The sequence below is a fragment of the Podarcis bocagei genome (assembly GCF_964188305.1).
Source record: "Podarcis bocagei genome assembly, chromosome: 10".
Taxonomy (NCBI): Eukaryota; Metazoa; Chordata; class Lepidosauria; order Squamata; family Lacertidae; genus Podarcis; species Podarcis bocagei.
In genome coordinates, this window is record NC_138135.1 from 56220518 (window position 1) to 56245771 (window position 25254).

At 44.1% G+C, this 25254-nt stretch overlaps 1 protein-coding gene across 1 annotated transcript; it reads right to left on the reverse strand.

Annotated features, from left to right (window-relative positions):
* Nucleotides 1–1790: 1790 nt before the first annotated feature.
* Nucleotides 1791–24283, reverse strand: LOC308596865 (uncharacterized protein; the record flags this gene model as incomplete). The annotated part of the gene is made up of 3 exons (XM_081212171.1): nucleotides 1791–1943; nucleotides 23204–23385; nucleotides 23719–24283. 3 exons carry the CDS (start codon nucleotides 24281–24283, stop codon nucleotides 1791–1793), a joined length of 900 nt encoding a protein of 299 aa, XP_081068297.1.
* Between the last annotated feature and the right edge of the window lie 971 nt (nucleotides 24284–25254).

Genomic DNA, 25254 nt, shown 5'->3' on the forward strand with positions numbered 1-25254 from the left:
GTGAATTTAATACCCTGCAGCTGGAGATCTCTGTGTGCTAGCCCCATGTTTTGAATTCAGGCACTCAGCTGTTTCTTTTTGTTGTTTACCCACACATGGATTCATATATTTAATTGCCCACACTTCATGCTCACAAATGGATCTGAAGGATTTTATATACAGTGTCCCTGCTCATATCATGTCTTCATTTATTTTAGCAAGCCTCCCTGTTGAAATCTTTTGCTGAGTCATTCACAGCAATAGCTAGATTCTCTGAGTGTATATGTTTACACCCCCTATTGCAGTCAGTATGAATACACCAGTGTAGTAGGCTTCTGAATTGCCTCCATGGGATAATAATCTAAGCATTTGCTAAGTGTTTAGCAGGACTTATCCAGCCCTCAGCAATGACCCCTGTGTCCTGTTGACTATTTCCCCCCTTCCCTTTCTTCTTACAGTTCCTGTCTGCCATGAGCTATTACTGATTTTCAAGCTGCTTCTTTTGTGTCAACCTTTTTGTTGGCACACGAGTTTCTTTCTTTCTTTTCTTCTTTAGCAAATGTTGTCAAAACAGCCAGCCAGTCCAACAGGCTCTCCTGTCTTGATGTCACTCAGAATGGCCTGTGTCTTTTGCATGGATTCATGATTTTGTCAGCACTTGCTATGTATAATCTTGCTTACTAGTCAGTTCATGTGCAGTGTGCTGAGGACAGTACACTGATGTCAGGAAATGACAGGACAGAGGAGGAGATGTTAGTTGGGCTAATCTAAAGAGGCTGGTGATATCATAAATATTTAAAAACTGGAATATTTGTGTCTACTGAAGCCAGGGCAAGACCCAAGAAAACAGAGGCTACCGAAACAGCATCCAAAGAACTCGTGTAATACTAATTAGTACTAAATTAAGCTTGTATATATATTTTTCCCAACTGTGTACCTTTAAGACATTCTTTTCAGCACAACCCTAACCATATCTACTCAGAATTAAGTCCCATTATATTTTGTGGGGCTTACTCCCAGGTAAGTATGATTAGGACTGCAGTCTTAGTATGAAGTAGCAGATGTTAAGAGAATATATAAAAAAATGTTAGGGTGGAGTAGGAGACAGACAGAGAGAAATTTAGTAACGTAACATAACACTTAGGTATTGTTCTGACCATTGGACTGTTTGTCTCTTTTGTTAAGCAGGTTGCTAGCCAATGGCCCAGAATAGCTAGTAGGTATTTTTTTAATGGGAGCTAATGGCAACCTAGCAGTTCGAAAGCACATCAAAGTGCAAGTAGATAAATAGGTACCACTCCAGCGGGAAGGTAAATGGCGTTTCCGTGCGCTGCTCTGGTTCACCAGAAGCAGCTTAGTCATGCTGGCCACATGACCCAGAAGCTGTCTGCCAGCTCCCTCGGCCAATAAAGCAAGATGAGCGCCGCAACCCCAGAGTCGGTCACGACTGGACCTAATGGTTAGGGGTCCCTTTACCTTTACCTTTATTGGCTGGCAAATGTACAGAGATCATATCTGGAATCCTTGGGATGTAAGCAGAGGCTACGGCAGGACCCCCAACATTTTTGGACCCCAGGGGGGCACTATTGATAACTCTAAAAAACTGTTGTGGACATCACAAAATACCCACTTTAAAGAAGGAAAAACTGGTGTTACTCAGAACCAACAGGGAAGGGCAGGGGCTTTGTGGGGCACCAAGGGGCAGGTGTCTGAAGGTATCAAAGCACCTACAAGTGCCATTTTGGGGATGCCATGTGATACGAAAGAATTCATTTTCTCCTCCACAGGCCAACCCAATGAAAGGGAAGAGGTTACGATAGGTATGTGTAGAGAAACCTGCGGTTTGGAAAAGCAAGGCAGAGTGAAACACATGGAGATTGCTGAGAGCTATCTGTCAGCTCTGAAGATGCATCGAGGTGTAGAATTGAGGGCCGATTCAGCACTTGACTTGCTGGAATGTCGATCTGTAATGCAAGGCAAAAGCAAGTTAATGCTATGGGTGAAGAACCTCATGACTGCTCTTAAAAATATTGTGCCTTCTTTAACCTACTCGATAATGATGGTGTTGATAATGATTATAGTCATTACAATCATTCTGCCATTATAGTTTTAATGTGTTTTCTCCCAAAGGGCTTGCACTTTTCTTCCTGTAGCACTAGTGAACACAGCTACTGTCTTTTTAAAAAAGCGAGCAGCTTTCCACTTGGTTTGCAAGACTACTTTCATTGCAGAAGGATCCATTCTTTATGCTAAGCTGGAAGAGTGGTCACGCTATCGTCAGAGTTGAACTAGCACCACGGTTTCTCGGCTGCTGAGCTGAAGGTGCTCCCTTTGTTCCCCAGATTGGTTGTCTGTGCAATTCTTTATTCTGTTGTCCCTTCACTGGTTCAAACTGTGTACAGTGGTACCTCAGGTTAAGTACTTAATTCATTCTGGAGGTCCGTTCTTAACCTGAAACTGTTCTTAACCTGAAGCACCACTTTAGCTAATGGGGCCTCCTGCTGCTGCCATGCTGCCGGAGCACAATTTCTGTTCTCATCCTGAAGCAAAGTTCTTAACCTGAGGTACTATTTCTGGGTTAGCGGAGTCTGTAACCTCTGCACTCTATACTCACTCCAGTGATGTCACTGGAACTGTCTGGAGGAAGCAGTCTTGTATTATTGATTCATTCATTGAACTACTCTATTCATTTCAGTTTGGTGCCTAGAAATCTGTAGTAATCTTGCATTCTGTTCTGAAATCCTTGCAAGTTACCTTATCGGCCATTTATGTACTTGTGTGGTTCTAGGATTGCTCAGGGCTCCAGCCTTGCTGGCTCTTCTGGTGAGTCAAGCCAACAGGCCATTTGCAGATGTTTTAAGATGTATGTAATCTTGGCTCTTAAGATGCTTGCTGTTGCTGAATCCACATACATGTACTAGGTCCCAGAGATGAGTGTCCACAAGTGTCCACAATCTATGACAGTGACTGCTCATCCATGCTAAATATGAGCAGTTTTCACAGCTCAACGGTTTAAGATCTATTACAAAGTTAATTGCGGTGCTATTGCTATATGCACACAACTTTTGACTTAATTCTGGTACAGTTCCGAAACCAAAAATACAATCAATATAATGAATATTTTGGGCAGGGAAGGCTATTTGCAAATGTTCTTCCAGTTTATAGATTCATATGTCATGCTCCATTTCACGTGGCTGTGCTGAAAATAAGGCTAGTTCAGCTCTTTGTGCCATAAGGACCTAATTGTAATTCAGTGAGGAGAACAGGGGTCTCCTAAGAACTATCAACACATTTAACAAGCTTCCATTCCCAGGGTTCTTTGGGGGAAGCCATAAGTCTTAAGGTGGTATAGGCGCTGTAAATATATGGTGTGGGTCTGGGTATTATCTACCCTTTCCACAAACAAATCAGAGTGAATGCTCCTTAAATAGCCCGTGCCATCTAATCTTCCTACAAACAAATCAGGATGAATGCTCAGTAAACAGGTCTTCTGGAACCATACTGAGAGGGCAAAACAGAAGTTCAGGACTACGGACAGCTCCAAATCACACTGGGACAGAATTTAATGGCTCCAGGATTCCAAGAGCTAGCGTGTTGCTCCAGTAAAGTCTGGAGCTAATTGAAGACTTAAATTGTCTGCAGATAAATCAGAGAAGAAAGGCTCTGGAGATAAATCCTGTCTTTTAAAATCTGGCAACATTTACCTTGGTCTCCGAACCATTGTTTTCTTGCAGAGGAGCTATTTTACCTCTGTTCCTTTAAAATGACTTAAAAACACCTTTTCTATCTCACCTTTAAAGTAATCAAGGTGGCTAACAGCAAAAAACAGTCCACAATTCAACAAAAATATAAAAATGATAGTCACAATGTAAAAGCATGGCAACAGGTAAAACCAGAGGGTTATTTCTTAAGCAGCGAAACTGGTATAAAATGATCTATATCTGTAGTACAGATAGGACTTCCATTCTGTCACCTTTGATGAAACTGATTCCTTCTGTGGTTTTGGATGATATAGATCCTGGGGCCAAAATAGTCATAAAGTCCTGCCATTCCTGTGTACAGACAGCACCCAATAGTTGTGTTATTTGCATTGTATCAAGAGAAAGAAATTACAACATCACAGTGTAAGACCCCTAAAATTGGAAGGGACTAAAAGGCTCTTGTTGTGAGGCATTGCCATTTGCAAGCCATACTTTTAGCAATGCATTTTGCATTTTGCTTTGTTAGAAATAAAAGCAATTTTCAGAGTAAGTGCTTTTGCAAATGCAAGCTGCATATGCCTATAAGGAAATAAAAATATATCTTTAGAGCTAAGCCTAGCTATTTTGTCGCAATACTTACCCTGGGGAAGGAAATCCAGTTGGTCTCGCAGCTGGTTTTGTAGCTGATGTCATTTTTTGATACTCATTCCCTTCAGGTATAAGAGCATTTGAAAAGAAAGGAGTCATTTAAGTGAGGAAGCGGGAGTACCAAATTATGTTACTTGAACCATTCCTGTGCTTTTTATCCATGCCTGCAGGTCGTGTTAATTGTCGTTCTTACTTTTTTTTTAATATTCCAAATTATCCTTTATAAGCAAAATGCAATATAGCAAGTATGCACCATCTGCAGCGCTCAAATGAAACTTTCAGGGAGCAGTTTCTCTTGCAAGCCTGAATTTCCCAATTGAAAGTGTATGATTACAATTCCTGCTTGTATATATAATAGAAAAATGGATAGACTGAGAAGGTGTAAAGGTGCTCAGCCCAAATTAGTGCAGGTGATCTCTATTGTGTAAACTGGTCTTCTGCATCTGTATCACGTATTGGTTTAGGAACTGTGGGGTGTAAATTAGATGCACATCTCAATGTACACATGAAGGAGCACCTTCATATACACCCTCTGGGCTAGCCAGTTGCCCTCAGGTATGGTGGAGGATGCCCTGTCATCAGTACTGAGGTAAGATTCAATTCTCAGTCCAGTTGGCCTCTTTACCTGGCATTGGGTGAGGGACACCATCTTGTCCTTTGCCTCAGGCAGCAAAATGTCTTGAGGTGGCTCTGTGCTACACACCCCTAGCCACAGAAAAATGTTTTTATGCATTATTGTAGATGGACTTGAGCAGCTTAACTTCTCCCTCAAAAAGTAAACACCACCGTAGCTGGTATACATTTTGTGATAGGTGCAAATATGTTCTTAAGATGCTTGTCCGTTTAGTATTTAGGTGTGCAATGCTGCATTCTGGAGGAGGTTATGTGATACAGGAAAGCAGAGTAAGTGAAGCAGTAGAACCTGGGAAAGTAAGATGGGGGAAAGGATGGGTTTTGTTCTCCCCACCACACTCTATTTAGTTATAAAATTAAACCCACCCTCAGTTTTATCTGTAATAGAAAGTCCCCACTGTGGGTCATGATACAGTTTCAGATTTGAAGTAGAAACTTCTCTTTCATGACTGATGAGACTGAATGGATGAAATTATAGTATGTGTTTGGGAGGGAGCCTGTCTACTGACTCTCCCCAGCAAATTATAGGGGCCTGCCGGGTCTTTTTACATGAGTAGAATGTGTGCTTTTATTTAAAACGCATCTCTGGGTTATTTGTGGGGAATAGGAATTCATTCATCCCCCCCATAGTCCGGCCCCCCACAAGGTCTGAGAGACAGTGGACCAGCCCCCTGCTGAAAAAGTTTGCTGATCCCTGATCTATACATTTTTATTGAACTTGTGCCCATTACTGTATAGATCTTTAATTCCAGTCAGTTCTGTCTGCAAGGGCAGTTCTTTATTCTGGTTGTAGTTTATACATAACTGATTCTGGTACCTTTTCCCAACTTGTTAACTTTTATGAAGATTACCCGCTCTGAGACCCCACAGCTAATTCTCCCCTGGCCTCCTCGCTTGCCCAAGTAGGACTAATTCATCCAGCTAGCCCTGGTGATTATTTAATGCTTATTAGATGGATTTCCCCTAAATTGATTTCTGAACTTTGAATTTTATTGTTATTCATGTTTTTATACTGTATTTTATGCTGCTTTTACAATTAAGTGTTTTAGATTTGTTGTTAGCCACCCTGAGCCTGGTTTTTGAACCAGGAAGGCCGGTGTATAAATAAAAAAATATTATTATTTATTATTATTGTGGGCCTCTACGTGGAGGCTCTTTTAAATTGCTCTGTGTAACAGGTGGTGTCGCTTTGTAAATAGTGTGGGTGAGTCTGTGTTTATTGTGTGAGTTGCGTGCTTTTTAGTACACTGCTGCAAACATTGTAAAACAAAAGTTCCAGTAGCAGGGGCAAAGGCAACCCATTCCATGTGATAAGGAGTTTATGGTGGGGTGACAGATGCTTTGTGGCAAAGTTTATCTTAGAGCAGCTTCTACACGGAAAGAGCTGCCTGAATTTGGTTCTGTTGTCTGCTGCAGAACAGCTCTGGAACCAGCAGCTGAAGATGGTGGTCAAACATATGGTGGCCTCATCACCTATCAAACTTATCATTTCTTTGAAGAGCTCCCATTTGTTCAATGGAAAAATATGCCATTGGATTATATTCTCATTGAAATAATATACGCATGGTTGACTAAAATAGGAAGACTAGGGCAGTCAACACCAGTTCAGAGTCTGTGGGTCTCAGTAAATATTCCCTCAAAAGTATTCCCTCAGGAATACTCCCTCAAAAATAAAGCACAAGAAATTAGTCTCTGGTTCATGCTCAGTTCCTGTTTGCACTGGCTTGGCTTCTCCTACATTGAACATATCCCCTTAAATATACCCACATTTCACTGGACACCAGGATTGGAGAACAACTGTTTCATTCTGAACAGAGGAGAGGTGCAAAGAGCTTCTCTCTGGGAGCAAGTGTAGCAGTGATTGACATAGGTGTGTTTTCCCCCTATGGATGGGCCGGCACATCTGCACCATTGTGCATCCCTTTCTCTTTTCCAACAGGCATTTTGTGATATGCAGCTGCCCTGTCACAGCCATTTTGTGGAATGTCACAAATACCCTGCACCCATTTTGTGGCCGGCACCCACAGCACCACGTCAAAATTCCAAATGCACTTGTGGTTCCTGGACTAGGGGGAAATATTCCAAGATTTCTTTCTTTAAGAAGCAAAGCAGTTTCAATCTGCCTTTATATACTACCCTGTGAATTGCTCGATTGTTTGTCTCTTTCGAGGCAGCATGTCCAAAACTTCATTGCTGTGAAACAGTGATTCAATCTGTATTAGACAATACATTATCCAAGCCACTTTTTATATATTGCACTGTGTACAGTGAAAAATGCTCTATAAACAATCTTATAAAACCAACTGAGCAGCCTAACTGTATAGCCTCAGTGTATACTTTATCTCTTCATTTATATAGACTGCAATAAGCAAATGCTTGTAGTGTCCTATGGGGACTGCAAATTAAATTGAAAATTGTTTTGACTTATGTGCAATGTACTGTACAGTATAAAACACCTTCCCAAATAAACTGTAATAGCTGAGGGGGAAGATGAATTACAGCACAGAGGATAAAGTAAAAGAAGCATTGGCAATGTGTGGACCATTTTTGGCGCTTGAGGGAAAAGAAGGCATGAGACAATGTGCATCAGATTAGAAATTAGGGCTCAGTGCCAGATGTAAGATGCAGTTTTATATATGCTTACCTGGGAGTAAGTCTCCTTGAATTAGAGAGTGTGTACTTTTGAGCAGATATGTATGATACATTCCTACATGTACTTACCCAGGAGGAAGTGGCCATTGATTTCAATGGGAGAAAATTAAGCACATGGTTAATTCTCTCAATGGAAGAAACAGACAAATTTATATAATATCTCTATTACAGTCTTTTGATAAAGAAATTCCTAAGGTGGCATGCATATATATATATAAAGGTAAAGGTAAAGGTACCCCTGCCCGAACGGGCCAGTCTTGACAGACTCTGGGGTTTGTGCGCCCATCTCACTCTATAGGCCGTGGGCCAGCGCTGTCCGGAGACACTTCCGGGTCACGTGGCCAGCGTGACAAAGCTGCATCTGGCGAGCCAGCGCAGCACACGGAACGCCGTTTACCTTCCCGCTGGTAAGCGGTCCCTATTTATCTACTTGCACCCGGGGGTGCTTTCGAACTGCTAGGTTGGCAGGCGCTGGGACCGAGCAGCGGGAGCGCACCCCGCCGCGGGGATTCGAACCGCCGACCTTTCGATCGGCAAGCCCTAGGCGCTGAGGCTTTAGCCCACAGCGCCACCCGCGTCCCATATATATATATATATATATATATATATATATATATATATACACACACACACACATATTCTCTCTCTCTCTCTCTCTCTGTGTGTGTGTGTGTGTGTGTGTGTGTGTGTATATATATATATATATATGGACAAGCCACAATATACATGAAAGCACCCATCAGACAATTAAACAGGACAAACAGTTGTAGCAAGCATAGGTAATTAAATGGCAGAAAATACAAATAATCTCAAATGGTCTCTAGAATAAAACTGCCTTTGCCTGGAACCAAAAGGCCAATAAAGATGAAAAGGATCAAACCTTGATGGGGCGGGAGTTTCACAGTCTCAGTGTCACAGCTAAGAGGCCCTTTAGCCATGTTTAAGGCTGCAATTCTGTACATGTTTCCATGAGAGTAACTTCTGTTGAATTCCATGGGACTTACTCACTTAGACAAGCGTAGGATTGTGCTGAAAGTTTGGTTGGATCATTTCGGTTGGGCATTGAATTAAACACGTCGACCAATTTATGAGTTTTATTGGTTAATTTAACCGTATAATCTGCATACAATTGCATATGGATAACAAGAATTGTTAAGCCCAAAGCACTCTTCCTTTGTTATTAGGTGATGCATGTGGGTGACTCATCTTAAAAGAAGCCACTCTCTCAGGTGTGAAATATCTGCTGCCAGTTTCATCAGGGGGTACCCTTTTAAGCAAGCGCAATGTTTTTAATCGAAGTGATCCTTGAACTAAACATTGCAGCCCATATCTGTCATTTTGCATATGGCGGCCACATCAAGGGATTCCTGGTTTACCCTTTGTATACAAACCCTTACATAGACTGATCATTCTCACGACATCTCGCCCCTCCTGCCCTCAATGAGCAGGGACTGAAAATTGACATGATACTCATAGCTGTGGTATACATTTATTTTAATTTGTACAGCCTTTTGAACATTTCTGCTGGTTATTAATCATAGTAACATTCTGCAGCAATGTTGTATAATTGACATATTCATGAAAACGCAGTCTGACTAATTGCTGGCAGTCTTGTGAAAGTTAATGAACCAATGAATTTCAATCATTTGCTGTTTAGTCATAATTCTGCTCTCAAACTCCACACCCCGTGCATTTCACATATCACACCAATGAATGCTGGGATCGCTTCAAAGAAGAAGTAGATTGAAGCTGTAATCCTATTGCACTTACCTGGAAGTAAGTACCATTGAACTCAGTGAGACTTTCTTCTGAGCAGACAGGTGTAAGTTTGAGTAGTCTGACTGCACTGTTAGCCAGTTAAAATGCACTCTTAAAACTGGTTCAGGAGGTTAGTAATGTAAGAAATATACAAAAACATTTAGCAAGTCAACAGGATTTCTAACTGGTGTAACATAAACTACACAATCTAATTTGGATTACAGCTTATTATATCAACAGCAGCATTGTCAAAGATGTGGACGATTTGTCTTTTCTGCAGTTTAGCGATGCCACCCGTTCTTATGCATGTTTACTCAGAAGTAAGTCCATAGAGTTCAATGGGGGGGGGGGAGGGAGAGAATTATTCCCAAGTAAGTGTACACAAGATTGCAGCCTCATAGGCCTCTTAAAAGACAGCAATAGGAACTCTAGACAGTCGGGACAAATGTTAACATCATATTCTCCCATTGTTTTTTTTAAGTGGGATATAAATCTTTTAAAATGTGTCTTTTCCCACATCTGACTGCAGAGTTGCTGCAGTCACATTTCTTTCTTCTAAGATGCAGTATTTATTAGTGCGATAGATGACTGGCACTCTTCTTTTCCCATGCTGTTAAATTTGTATCCTATATAATATTATGCCATTTTTATTGCGCCGTACAATAATAATAGCAACTTGGCAGGGAAGTCAGGTTGGTGTATATAGCTGTGCTCCAGTAGCAATAAAAATCTGCTCCAATTAATAGGCATTCTGTGCACATTAATTGCTTCTGCACACAGAAATGAAGAGGCAGTCCCTTGTTACCTATTCTCATCATCCTCTATTTCTGATTAATTTGCTTCTCTCCTCAGGGCTTCTTAAAGCACTGAAGAAAAAAGAGCAGTTCTTCTGCATACTTAAATATCAGCTCTATTTCCAGTATCTTTGAGGTTACTCGCACAAAAAGGAATGCGAAAAATAAAAGCTCATTAGAGTTCCGTGTCCTACACGGCTTCTGATGGGAGACCTTTGTAAACGATCCCTGCATCTACTGTTGGAGAGTCCAGCAGTATGAATTTAGCTGATTTTCTTTATGCAAAAAATAAAATAAAAAAGTCAATGCAAATATTCATAAAACAATGGGAGAACAATTTAACTTCCCAGAACCCTCTGTGGCGGACCTTAAGGCAGGCATTTTGGAGCAAAGGAAAAGTGCATCATGGATTGCAATTTCTCAATAAATACGGTGTTATCGTTTGTGGGCTAAATCAAGACAAAGGTTTGTGTGTTTTTTAATCACCTTGTGTGTGTTAGTCAACTGAGCAATGCCAGGGTATCTGTGCTATCTGTGACTTGTTTCTTGCGAATAGTTCCTGGCTCCACTACAGAGGTTGATGCAATCATCTCCACAAAGCATATCACCGATCTGCTCAGGAGTGCCAGCTTGGCCAATGACCCTGGGAGCCCGGGGCCGTGGGTGCCATGCAGCGTGCATGGCCCTGGTACCCAAATTTGTGGGTGCCCAGCCCCTTCATGGGAAATTTTGTGGGTTCTCAGGCACCCAGGGCTCCAGGGACTTGGCACCTTGAATCTGCTACTGTGTGCCTATTTAACATACATTTATGCTCTAATTTTCACTGGCTGTAATTTTTTTGCATCTTCTTGCCATTCAACTCGCGCTTTAAAGTTTTCTCATTAAAATACCTGCCAGCTACGATTTCACTTCATGCATCTCACGAAATAGGCTTGAATCCTTGAAAGCTTATCATAAAAGCGGCTTACACCATATTTGTTAGTTTTTAAGGTGGCGCGTGACTCTATGCCATTTAAAGCTCTTCTTATTATTTTTTGCAAACAGTACCTTCGGGTCATTTCCCACCTGGTGTAAGTGGGTTTGCAACTACTTGCATGCTTGACAGAGAACAGCAGCTCATCCTGGAAGTGGGGTAGGAGAGCTAGAAAAAAATCACATCTGGCAACCAGTGCGTCCCTTTGGTTTCAGGTAGTACATGCATGGGTAGACAAGTCTAAAAAGCCCAGGACACACATTTTCATGGCCCTCTAGCAGCTATGGTGGCTCATTTACCAGAAGTAAAGTATTTAGCATTAACTCTGGAAGTGTATACTCAATTTTCATCAAACTCATACCCTCCAACAGTTCTCCAGTGAAAATAGGGACATCCTATTCCATATGATTATTAATAATAATTTTATTATTTATACCTTGCCTATCTGACTGGGTTGCCCCAGCTACTCTGGTGGCTTCTGAGATATATAAAAACATAATAAAACAATAAACATTCAAAAACTTGTTTATACAGGGCTGCCTTCAGGTGTCTTTTAAATGTTGTACCTGTATACAGTCCTTTTTTTCTAAAAAAAATAATGTTTAGGGGTACTCTCATTTTCCTACTTATATTGAAATACTGCCCCTCAATGAGGCCAAATTTGATTCACAAAATGTATAGGGGTATGTGTACCCCTGTGTACCCCCTAGAAAAAAAGCACTGGTTTTATAGCTACTTATCTCCTTGGCTCAGGGGTGTCACATAACTCAGATGAAAATAGGGATGTAATAAGGAAAAGCGGGACATTCTGGGATCAAATCAGAAACCGGGACAGCTTCTGTAAATGTGGGACTGTTTCTGGAAAATAAGGACAGGGTCTGCAAACGAAGCCTCCTGATGTATATTTTGCTGGGTGAAATGGTCCTGTTCTCTGACCCGGTTTAAGGCATCTTCTCAAGTTCCACGAAAGGTTATCTCAGAAGAGGCCCTCTGTAGAGATGCTTCCAGGCATTTCAGTTTGATAGGTGACCCACCCAAAAAGTAGTGGCTGATACCAGCCATGCACTTGCTACCCAGAAGTAAACCTTCTGCCTTTAAACAGCTATCTGTGGTTTTCTTCCAGAGTTCTGCACAGCATCCCTCCCATACATTTCTGTACATTAGAATAAAGCATTAGCTGCAAGAGGGGGAGGGGAAGAAAGCTAAATATAGTTCTGCTTCCCCTTTGGGGAGCCATTGCTTGAGCCTCATTACTACACATTTTAGTACAATCTAATTTACTCATGTGGCTGGCCCCAGGTGTTTGGAACGGCAACCAGAGAAAAATCAGATCATGCTAAAATTAGACGCTCTTGGACGGCTTCCTGTGTAGGAACTCAAAATGCACATGGCTAATTAAATAGGACACACTTATGAAAACCAATACTGGAAACTGGAGTAATGATGATGGTTTTTGTACACTGACGTAAAGAAACGGGTGCTCTCCCCTTCCGACTATTTCTAGCAAGGAGTCACATAAAGCAACACTGAGTGTTTAGATGGCAGGTTGTTAACAGAGATCAGGGCGGCCAGGTGTGGGGATCCTTTGGTCCTCCAAATGTTGCTGAACTACAATTCCCATCAGCCCCAGCAAGCATGGCTTAATGACCAGGGATGATAGGAGTTGTAGTTCAGCAACATCTGACGTGCCAAAGGTTTGCCTGTCTGGGGGGAGGGAGGGATGGGAAAGGGTGTGATTAACCCTTTCCCTGCCTTGTTTCAACACTCCAGATTGCCCCACAAGTGTCTACACAAACACATACACATACATGGCCACTGCAGGGTTTAAAATGCATGTTTGCTGCCTGTCTCTGGTTACAGATATAAAGGAGTTAACATGCCAGCATATATATATATATATATATATATATATATATATATATATATATACAGTATATGCAGGTTTTGGTGTCTTCGGGTGTCTTCCCGTGTAAGAGTTGGGGTGTCTAGGCGACGTTTCGACGAGGTCTCACTCGTCATCTTCAGGCTGGTGCTTTCGGCTTCTTGTTACTGGAACAGAGCAGGATCTCAGTGTTTGAGTTCCTATAAATACTGTTGAGGGGGTGTGGTGTATAGCCTCCAACGTTCTGGGCAGAGAGGAAGTTCCCAGGTTAGTGTGTCTTTTCTTAATGAACAAAAGAAGAAAAGACACACTAACCTGGGAACTTCCTCTCTGCCCAGAACGTTGGAGGCTATACACCACACCCCCTCAACAGTATTTATAGGAACTCAAACACTGAGATCCTGCTCTGTTCCAGTAACAAGAAGCCGAAAGCACCAGCCTGAAGATGACGAGTGAGACCTCGTCGAAACGTCGCCTAGACACCCCAACTCTTACACGGGAAGACACCCGAAGACACCAAAACCTGCATTCCTGTACCCGTGAAAATCTACGAAAACAAATATACAGTATATATATATATATACAGTATATACAGTATATATATATATATATATATATATATATATATATATATATATATATGCAGGTTTTGGTGTCTTCGGGTGTCTTCCCGTGTAAGAGTATTTATAGGAACTCAAACACTGAGATCCTGCTCTGTTCCAGTAACAAGAAGCCGAAAGCACCAGCCTGAAGATGACGAGTGAGACCTCGTCGAAACGTCGCCTAGACACCCCAACTCTTACACGGGAAGACACCCGAAGACACCAAAACCTGCATTCCTGTACCCGTGAAAATCTACGAAAGCAAATATATATATATATATATATATATATATGTAGGCATCGCTGAGCAGAGGAAAAACATGACTGTTCCTTTAAAACTGGTGGGTGTTTTGTCATGGGCTTCTAAAGTGACAGGATGCGCACCTGGTATCAGAATCTGCCTGTAGTCATCCTGAGGAGCCTGTTGGAGTCGGGGTTCAATTACCCTCCATGCGTGCACCTCTCGTGTGTGCCCCACCCTAGCTGCCCACTCCACCAGCACTTGCCCCGACCCGGGTGTCAGCAACCCATGCTACACCCCTGGGTGTGATGCCAGGGTGGGGAACCTGTGGCTTTCCAGATGTTCTTTGGGTAATAGACTGGGACCAGAGAGACCCATTCAACCACAAGGTCACTTGACCTTCGCCCAGTCACTCTCTCTGCCTAAGCTACCTTGAAAGGTTGTTGTAAAGAGGGAATAACAGGAGAGGGGATAACCATGTGTACACTGTTCTGAGGAAAGGTGGGATGAAAATGAGAAAATAAATTAATGTGTTAAGGGAGCCTTGCCACTATTTCTTTTTTTCTTTTTCTTTTTCTTTTTTTAAAGTCTGCTCAAATTCCTTTCTAAAGGCAGTTTGGTGTGTTTGCAAAAAACCCTTTTGGGATGTGAAAACATGTATACACTACATGCAGTTGAGTGGATGTCTATAGGACCTGCTATTCATTATCTCTTAGTGACAAGAGAACCTGGCAAGCAGTGTCTTGATGTGTTAAGCAGAGCTATATTAACAGCGGCCAAGATAGTTTGCTGCCATCACAAAGTTTAAGATGCCCTTCTCAAAAGCAGCTATTATGGTGGCACGTAAGAATACTTGTCTTGCCAAACACCCGGCAAAAGCAGAACTTCAAAGGAAATGTGTTTCTGGATAGGTTTTTCAGTGCATCAACGAAGTGGAGATTACATTAAATCACACAGAAATTGAACAGAGAAGAAAATTGCTGTGTCCACATACAGAAAAGCATCCGATAGTAGATGCATACTGATAACACCTCTGATTCTTTGCAGGGAAAGAGATGGACAAGGAACGCTTTGAAAAAAATGTATTGGGAAAGACAGGGGCAACACATCCTGTTTCGCCACTTGACACAAAACAGGAATGTGCCCCCAACTGCGAAGAACTTCTCTCACCTGTGTTGCACGGCTGCCCTACAAAGAAACAGCAGCGGCACTGACTTCTGGTGGGATCTCACAAGATCTTGCTGAAGTTTCGCGAGATCTGCCTGATAGGACCGGTGCTGACAAAGAGGTTTTAATTTTAAATAGCTATCCTGTAGATTCCCAGCTGGGACCTAGTATAAAGAACCAATCCAGAGACTGTTAATTTTGTTCCTGAAATGAGATGGAAGATTAAATCAGAATGCAGAGTGGAATGCCACATTTGGAAAAGTCATCCATTTTGCATATTGGTAAGAGGTTTTAGAGCATGGGAAGGCAAACTAAGGCCCGGAGGCTGGAATCTCATAGCTGTCAACTTTTCCCTTTTCTTGCGAGGAATCCTATACGGAATAAGGGAATTTCCCTTTAAAAAAGGGAAACGTTGACCAATTGCCGGCCCAATTGCCGGATCCGGCCCGATTGCCTTCTAAATCCAGCCCGTGGAATTAGTGTGTTTTTACATGAGTAGAATGTGTCCTTTTATTTAAAATGTATCTCTGGGTTATTTGTGGGGCATAGGAATTCGTTCATTCCCCCCCTTCAAAATATAGTTCGGACCCCCACAAGGTCTGAGGGACAGTAGACCAGCCCCAGCTGAAAAAGTTTGCTGACCCCTGCTTTAGAGACATATTCTTCAGCTTTCCATCTCTAGTGTATCGATGCAGTTCCTTAGAACAGCCTTCACCAACATAGCACCCTCCAGATGTTGTGAACTACAATTCCCATCCAAGGGTCAAGTGTCCAACGACATTATAGGAGGATACAAGGTTGTTGAAAGCTCTCCTATAATGTTGGATTGCTTTTTTTATTTTCATGGACCTTGCCAAAAAGTGGAGATAGCACATCTCTGCTTCTTAACCAGTTTATATATTTTTTCAATTATATTTTGGAATAGTCTTTTACAACATCCAGTAAACTACGCAGACTGCCAAAAACAAAACAATGCCAACCCTCCAGGAACTCTTGCCTTGTGTTCTGGAACGTTCAATTAGCCACCAGAGGGAGTCTCGTGAATGCAATACAAATGTTCTAATATTGGCATAGAAATGATATTGAGGGAGCGATCCAGCGCCTAAAACCCTACCAGTCAAGGAGCTACAGGATATGGCAGAACTGCTAAATCTCAAGGCAAGCCACTGGCACTGTGCCGCTCCACTAGCAGAACACTGGCAAAGATACACACCATTCAAACAGCTGAAATGGGATGGGATTGTGGGCAGGACATAAAATCATAGAAATCCAACAAAAAAATGTTGGAGGGCATGGGAAAGTCGTGGCACTAAGTAAGTCTTTCCATTGTAGAATACCAATTTGTATTCTACAGTTTATATTTGTAGTTACAAATTGGGCACTGCCACTGAGAAGACCCTTTGGAACCTTGAATGAATATTGTTATAGATTTGGGTAAACCCTAGAAATTAATAAATGCCAGGGTTTTGATCATTAATTGGCATATGGATTAAAGTGCAGAACTGTGCCAGACAGGGAATTCCTGGGCTGTCTTATGCAAACCAGCCTGGCCAAGCCAGGGCCATTAAGGGAACAATAGAGGACACGGGTGGTGCTGTGGTCTAAACCACTGAGCCTCTTGGGCTTGCCGATCAGAAGGTTGGTGGTTCGAATCTGTGTGACGGGGTGAGCTCCTGTTGCTCTGTCCCAGTGCCTGCCAACCTAGCAGTTTGAAAGCATGCCAGTGCAAGTAGACAAATAGGTACTGCTGTGGCGGGTAGGTAAATGGTGTTTCCGTGCACTCTGGTTTCTATCACGGTGTTCCGTTGTGCCAGTAGCGGTTTAGTCATGCTGGCCACATGACCTGGAAAGCTGCCTGTGGACAAATGCCAGCTCCCTCGGCCTGAAATTGAGATGAGCGCCGCAACCCCATAGTCGCCTTTGACTGGACTTAACTGTCAGGAGTCCTTTACCTTTACCTTTTAGTGGGCCATTGAGGGTCATTGCCAATGCAGGAGAACTTCCACCCTGCCCTAAGGTGTGGACAGAGAAAGGGGTTTGAAAGGTTGCCAAGGTGGTGGGATGTGTTTTTGAGCAGGGGTTTTTGGGAGAGAGAAGGAGGAAGGAGAGTTGGGATCCATCCTTGAGGGAGGCAGCCTGAAGGTTGCTTGTGCTGCTGCCTCTGAAAATGTGCATGCCGTAAGATCTGGACTCCCTTCATGCAGACTGAAGGTGTAATAGGTGAATAAACCTGGTTTCTTAAAGCACGGCAGTCTCCGCCGTGTCTTCCATTCTCCAAAGGGACACAGACCCTGTGAGTGTGCCTAGGACCCCATGGGCTCTTGCTGCTGCTTGGCAGAGAGAGGGGCAGGCACCTGGATTTTGTAGCAATATTTTCAGGTCTGGGTAGGTATGTGTGTGAGGAAGTGATCCTTTAGGTAGCCTGGTTCCCAAGTCCCAGAGGTGAGCAATGATCTGTGGGGGGGGGGGGAGATCTGTGGGGATAGGCATAGTAAGTGTAGTGTATACACAACCATGTTGCATAGGGGACCTGTGGGCCTCCGAGCATCAGACTACAACTTCCAACATCCCTGACCATTGTCCATGCTAGCTGGGGATGATGGGAGTTGGAGTCCGACAACACCTGGAGGGTCATGGCCTGCACTAAATGATGTTGTTGTTTCTTCATAGCACAGAGGAACGTGTGGTTTTTCCACCTGGCAGAATGTTCTGCACAGGGAAGTTTACCTGACAATGACTTTTCAGCATCCTTATATTCCTAATTTTTTAAACCTCTGATGTGATCATTTTAATGCTGCAAATGCTCCGCTTTTTTATCCTTGTGTTGTTTTTATGGCTTGCAGACTTTATTGTTTTAACAAACAATACAATTGTCTCTTATGCTGGAAGCTGCCTTGAACAGGCTTCTATTGAATGGTGGGGTAGAATCACAGAATCATAGAAACGGCTAAGGGAAAAAAATAAGCAAATCCACTATGCAAACTACTTTCTGCACCTTCTCACTGGCACCCCCCACTTTAAAGGGTTATAAATGATTCAAAAATCAAATCAAATCATGGTTTACAGTCATTGCTTTCTCTCAAATATTAATTGCATGGCTCTTAGCTCAGTTCAGCTATGCTTACATTTCCACAATGCTTATGGTTTCTAGGGAGGCATCAGTCGATTCCAGCCGACCTGTTTATTGAGCATTCATCCTGATCTGTTTGCAACGAAGTTAGGTGATGCTGGCTATGGACTGAACCATCTTTCTGATCTGTTTGAAGAGAGGCTAGAGGACGTTGTCTCAAGCAAAAGTTGTCCTACATGATCCCTCATGATTTCCGCCTCACTTCCCTTATTGCAAAAAATTGGATCTTCTGGAGAAGCAGGTTTAACGTGCAGAATCTGCAGATCAACTTTAATTGCACCACTTTGGTTTGCTGGTGAGTGATGAAATCCCACCTAGAAATAGGGAAGGTCATTACAATTCATTTTACTGTGACATGCAACATTGTAGAATTAAGGCTACCATGGCACACACTAAAGGATAGAATTGCTCAGGTTTTCATTTCTTTGCGTTTTGAAAGTGACTTCACCTTGGACATCAAGACTCCTTGTGCTATGTCTAGATCCATAAGCCTGGCTTTCTTTGTTTGCTTTGCTACAGTGCTAAGAACAGGAAAGGAATGAAAGAGTAGTGGGACCCTTGGTTATTCTGTCTCCACCAAGAAGGCGGAGCAACCTGCTCTGGTACCTGGAGTGATGCATGTTCAAGGGGGAGTGGCGTGCATCCCAAGGGGTGCACAGTGAGTCGTGCGTGCCCTGGGAGGTGCCACCAATCGGGGGTTTGCATTTTTACACCCTCTTTTGGAATGGCACCCGGGGCGAGCCACTCCCCCACCCCCACCTCGGAACGCCCCTGGCTAGGGGGGATTGTGAGCAAGTGATGAAGGCAGTTTTGTCCAGCCTTTGACTTGATTCTCTTAAGTCAAGCTTTGGCAACCTGGGCTACATCCCTGCCAACTCCAGCCAGGATGGGAATTCCCATAATCTCCAGCTTCATACAGTGGTACCTCGGGTTAAGAACTTAATTCGTTCTGGAGGTCCGTTCTTAACCTGAAATTGCTCTTAACCCGAGGTACCACTTTAGCTAATGGGGCCTCCCACTGCCGCTGCACCACTGCCGCACAATTTCTGTTCTCATCCTGAAGCAAAGTTCTTAACCCGAGGTACCATTTCTGGGTTATCGGAGTCTGTAACCTGAAGCGTCTGTAACCCGAGGTACCACTGTATAGCGAAACTGCAGGGCTAGATTAACCATTAAGCAAAATAAGCACATGCTTATGGCATCAACGGAAGGGAATTTTCCATTGCTGAACCAACAACAAAATAGTAATAATAAAATAGTAATAATAGAGATTAATGATATACATTAATCTTGGGAATACAACAAAATTAAAATCTGGTAACTGGTAAACAGCCACTCTGTCCCCCGAGGCTCATATAAGTGTTCTTATCTTGGTTATATTGGCAGTCCTGTTAAGTCGTCCACTGAGAGTGAGTGCAGCGGGGCTCAGTACTGTGGTATCAGATGGGGGGATGGTTTTTTCCAAATCCATAGGTTTTTAAAGGCCTTGGCGAGTATTTTGGTAATTTTTGTCTCAACTTACTTACGATAAAATTATACACGTATCACTATGAACTCATCACGTCACTAATTCGGATTCCATTCGGATACCCTCCAGATCATCAAATATATACCTGGAGAAAGGCAGTGGATTGGGAGTGGAGGAGCGGGAGAGGGATTTGCTTCAGGGCAAAAGTTGGGGACGGGGGGGGGGGAATCACCCCCTTCCCTTCTGCTTTGTGGCTGTACAGCGGTGACCCGAATTCCTGGGCCCAAACTGTCAGACTTGGCATTTGCAGAAAGATACACTGAAATTCATTCTTTGTTTGCAAGGGTCTAATAGCTGCAGAGAAGAAGAATGTTAGCTCTTCTAAACGTTACAGTTTGTTACTTCATTTGTGCGGGTCAGAATGTAATAATTTGCTTTTCTGTTCCTTTCTTGTGTAAGCACACCAGTTTGGGGAGCTAGGCTATTATGCGAGGCTGATTAAAGCAACCTCAGATGTAAGGGAAGGAATCCATATCTCTGTTAGGAAAAGAAGAATATTAAATAGCCTTGAAGCAGCAGCCCTGCGATGTGACATTTTTACAAGGAACTCATTTGTAGGAAGATGAAGCGCAGACACTCAGAAGAGATCGCAAAGAATTAAGCTATTGTGCTTCCCTATGATTTGAAAAGCTGACAATTTGTTACTCTTATCTACAGAAAAATATCCTTCAATAAAACCAAATCCTAGCAAAATAGGGAGGCTAGATATATTGTGATAGGTCTGTCTCCTTAATTCTTCTCCCATTATTTTAAGTAACATTTATTGTTCCTGCTGCTCCTTGCTAATCTCCTTGGAAAATTACCCACGGAGTCTAGCTGCATTTAAAAAAGAAAAGAAGAAAGAAGTGCAAGAGAGACAGAGGCAGAGCGAAGCACCCTGAAGAGGAGATAGCAATGATATGCTCAATTTTGCATGCAGAGGAGCAGATTCTCAGAAGAGAGGGTGGAGCATCGGCAGTGAAAGCCTATGCTTGTTTACTCAGAAGTAAGTCCCGTTGTATTCAGTGGGGCTTGCTCACAGGTAAGTGTGCATATGATTAAACCCCCAAGGGGGGAGGGGGAGAGAAGGGACCACCTCACTGCTTGTTCCATGAACAGAGTTCTTGTTGCAATGACAGCTAATTCAGTCATCTCATAAGAACATCAACTGGGGAAATTTAGGGTGTTGAGAATTCAAAGCCACAGGTTTAGAGGCCTCATCCTGTGAGGCATTGAGGGAGCACAGCAGCTGAGGTGCTGGGGGTCCTGCCATTAGTGCAAGGGCAAAAGTGGGCTGCAAAACACTGTAAACAGAAGACAGTTTTTTTTAAAGGCTTAGAAGCAGTGGAGATTTGAATGGTTGAGGTCTTGGTTTTGCCCATAGCATACAAGTCTAGCCATAGACTTGAGGAAACTGGTTTTGACAGAAGACTGTTTTCTTTTTTTTGTTGTGCCCTCAAGAGTTCTGGGAAATGTCATAACTAACACCCAGCAGAGCAAGCAGCATTGATACAATATTATACCTTAAAGGTAAAGGTAAAGGGACCCCTGACCATTAGGTCCAGTTGCGGACGACTCTGGGGTTGCAGCGCTCATCTCGCTTTATTGGCCGAGGGAGCCGGCGTACAGCTTCCGGGTCATGTGGACAGCATGACTAAGCCGCTTCTGGCAAACCAGAGCAGCGCACGGAAACGCCGTTTACCTTCCCGCTGGAGCAGTACCTACCGTATTTTTCGCTCTATAAGATGCACCAGACCACAAGACGCACCTAGTTTTTGGAGGAGGAAAACAAGAAAAAAAATATTCTGAATCTCAGAAGCCAGAACAGCAAGAGGGATCGCTGTGCAGTGAAAGCAGCAACCCTCTTGCTGTTCTGGCTTCTGGGATAGCTGCGCAGCCTGCATTCGCTCCATAAGACGCACACACATTTCCCCTTACTTTTTAGGAGGCAAAAAGTGAGTCTTATAGAGCAAAAAATACGGTATTTATCTACTTGCCACTTTGACATGCTTTCGAACTGCTAGGTTGGCAGGAGCAGGGACTGAGCAATGGGAGCTCACCCCGTCACGGGGATTCGAATATTATACCGTAGTGTATTTCAAAAGTATATACTGAGTTATTTCCCCAACTCTTAAGATGTTTTCATTATGTGCTGCTATATTTTTGCATTGGGGGGGATTTTATCTGTTATTGAAGCATTTTTTTAAAAAAAGTTTTGTTGTTTTAATATACACACATTTATATTGAATTATTATTCCTTGTAAATTGCTGAGAGACTGTTCAGGCATTAAGCAGTATAGAAATATATGAAATGAGATCAATAAACTGCGAGTCAGACATATCCTGCCATTCAAGTACATTTTTAAAACAAAGTTTATATTGAGGATGAAATTGATCCCATTTCTCCATTCCATTGTCTTCTGTGGAACTAGGTGAAATAATTGGAAATAGGATAGAAATTAATAGGTCTTTTCTCCCTGCAGTGAGGCTCGCTCACTAACTTATTACATGTGTCCAGTTTGGGACTGATGCTGTGCTGATGCGATAAGATAATTTGCTCCTGCCACTGTTCAGAAATGGTCATCTGCACAGGGTTTAGCCTTGGAGTCCTTTTTGGTCATGGCATTGAGACCAGACTCCTGGTGCTGCCTTGTCATGTCTTAGGTAAAGGTAAAGGTAAAGGTAAAGGACCCCTGGATGGTTAAGTCCAGTCAAAGGCGACTATGGTAAGGTTACCAGACATCTCCGTTTCCTGGGGACAGTCCCCAGATTTACAAATCAGTCCCCATACAAAATCCATAATAATAATAATAATAATAATAATTTATTATTTATACCCCGCCCATCTGGCTGGGTTTCCCCAGCCACTCTGGGCGGCTTCCAAAAGAATATTAAAATACAATGATACATCAAACATTAAAAGCTTCCCTAAACAGGGCTGCCTTCAGATGTCTTCTAAAAGTCTGGTAGTTGTTGTTCTCTTTGACATCTGGTGGGAGGGCGTTCCACAGGGAGGGCGCCACTACTGAGAAGGCCCTCTGCCTGGTTCCCTGTAACTTAGCTTCTCGTAGTGAGGGAACCGCCAGAAGGCCCTCGGTGCTGGACCTCAGCGTCCGGGTAGAACGATGGAGGTGGAGACGCTCCTTCAGGTATACTGGACCGAGGCCGTTTAGGGCTTTAAAGGTCAGCACCAACACTTTGAATTGTGCTCGGAAACGTACTGGGAGCCAATGTAGGTCTTTCAAGACCGGTGTTATATGGTCTCGGCGGCCGTTCCCAGTCACCAGTCTGGCTGCTGCATTCTGGATTAGTTGTAGTTTCCGGGTCACCTTCAAAGGTAGCCCCACGTAGAGCGCATTGCAGTAGTCCAAGCGGGAGATAACCAGAGCATGCACCACTCTGGCAAGGCAGTCCGCGGGCAGATAGGGTCTCAGCCTACGTACCAGATGGAGCTGGTACACAGCTGCCCTGGACACGGATTTAACCTGTGCCTCCATGGACAGCTGTGAGTCCAAAATGACTCCCAGGCTGCGCACCTGGTCCTTCAGGGGCACGGTTACCCCATTCAGGACCAGGGAATCCCCCACACCTGCCCGCCTCCTGTCCCCCAGAAACAGTACTTCTGTCTTGTCAGGATTCAATCTCAATCTGTTTGCCGCCATCCATCCTCCAACCGCCTCCAGACACTCACACAGGACCGTCACCGCCTTCACTGGTTCTGATTTGAAAGAGAGGTAGAGCTGGGTATCATCCGCATACTGATGAACACCCAGCCCAAACCCCCTGATGATCTCTCCCAGCGGCTGCATGTAGATGTTGAAAAGCATGGGGGAGAGGACAGAACCCTGAGGCACCCCACAAGTGAGAGCCCAGGGGTCTGAACACTCATCCCCCACCACCACTTTCTGAACACGGCCCAGGAGGAAGGAGCGGAACCACTGTATGACAGTGCCCCCAGCTCCCAGCCCCTCAAGACGGTCCAGAAGGATGTTATGGTCGATGGTATCAAACGCCGCTGAGAGATCCAGCAGAACTAGGAAACAGCTCTCACCTTTGTCCCTAGCCCGCCGGAGATCATCAACCAGTGCGACCAAGGCAGTTTCAGTCCCGTGATGAGGCCTGAATCCCGATTGGAAGGGATCCAAATGGTCCGCTTCTTCCAGGCGTGCCTGGAGTTGTTCAGCAACCACTCGCTCAATCACCTTGCCCAAGAATGGAAGATTTGAGACTGGGCGATAGTTGGCCATCGTGGCCGCATCTAAAGATGGTTTTTTAAGAAGCGGTTTAATAACCGCCTCTTTCAGCGGGTCTGGGAAGGCTCCCTCACGGAGGGAAGCATTCACCACCCCACGAAGCCCATCGCCCAGCCCTTCCCGGCTAGCTTTTATAAGCCAGGATGGGCAAGGATCAAGGAGACAGGTGGTTGGTTTCACTCGTCCAAGCAGCCTGTCCACATCCTCGGAGGTAACAGATTGGAATTGATCCCACACAATTTGACTAGACAGGACTCTAGCACTCTCCCGCCCCGGCCCTGCTCCCACGGTGGCGTCTACCTCTTCCCGAATCTGAGCGACTTTATCTGCAAAAAACTTTGCAAAATCATTGCAGGAGATCATGTGGCCCGTACTGGGCCCCGATGTGGCAGGTGGTTCCGCTAAATTGCGGACCACCTGAAAAAGTCTCCTGCTGCTGTTTTCTGCAGATGCAATAGAGGCGGCGAAGAAAGCCTTCTTCGCCGTCGCTACCGCCACTTGGTAGGCTCGACACTGAGCTCTAACCTGTGTCCGGTCAGCTTCAGAATGGGTCATCCGCCACCGGCGCTCTAGCCGTCTCAACGATTGTTTCATTGCCCTCAGATCCATGGAAAACCACGGGGCTGTCCGGGCTCCATGCAATCGGAGAGGGCGCTTCGGAGCCAAATAGTCAATAGCCCTGGTTAACTCCGCATTCCAGCGGGCCACCAGGGAATCAGCTGAAAGGCCATCAACATGGGATAAAGCATCCCCTACCACTCTCTGGAAACCATTTGGATCCATTAGGTGGCGGGGGCGGACCATCCGAATTGGTCCCACCTCCCTGCAGAGGGGAAGGGTCGCGGAGAAGTCAAGTTGCACCAGGAAGTGGTCTGACCATGGCACTTCTTTTGTTTCGCTTTTACTTAGTGTCAGAACACCAACATCCATGGAGGTAAACACCAGGTCCAAGGCATGTCCGCGGCTATGGGTTGGGCCAAACTTATTCAGGGACAGCCCCATGGAGGCCATGCTTTCCACGAAGTCCCGAGCGGCCCCTTGTAAGGTTGTGTCGGCATGGATATTAAAATCCCCTAGGACAACCAAACTAGGTGTCTCCAGGAGAACATCCGCCACGACCTGAAGCAGCTCGGGCAGGGAATCCTTGGTGCAGCGGGGAGGTCGGTACACCAAAAGGAATCCTGTACTGCCCCTATTGCCCAACTTCCAGAACATGCACTCAGAGAACTGGGTCTTCCCAATAGGACGCCTGGTGCAAACTAATGACTTCCTAAAAATCACTGCAACCCCCCCTCCCCGCCCACAAGGCCTGGGTTGCTGTGCGTAAGAGAAAC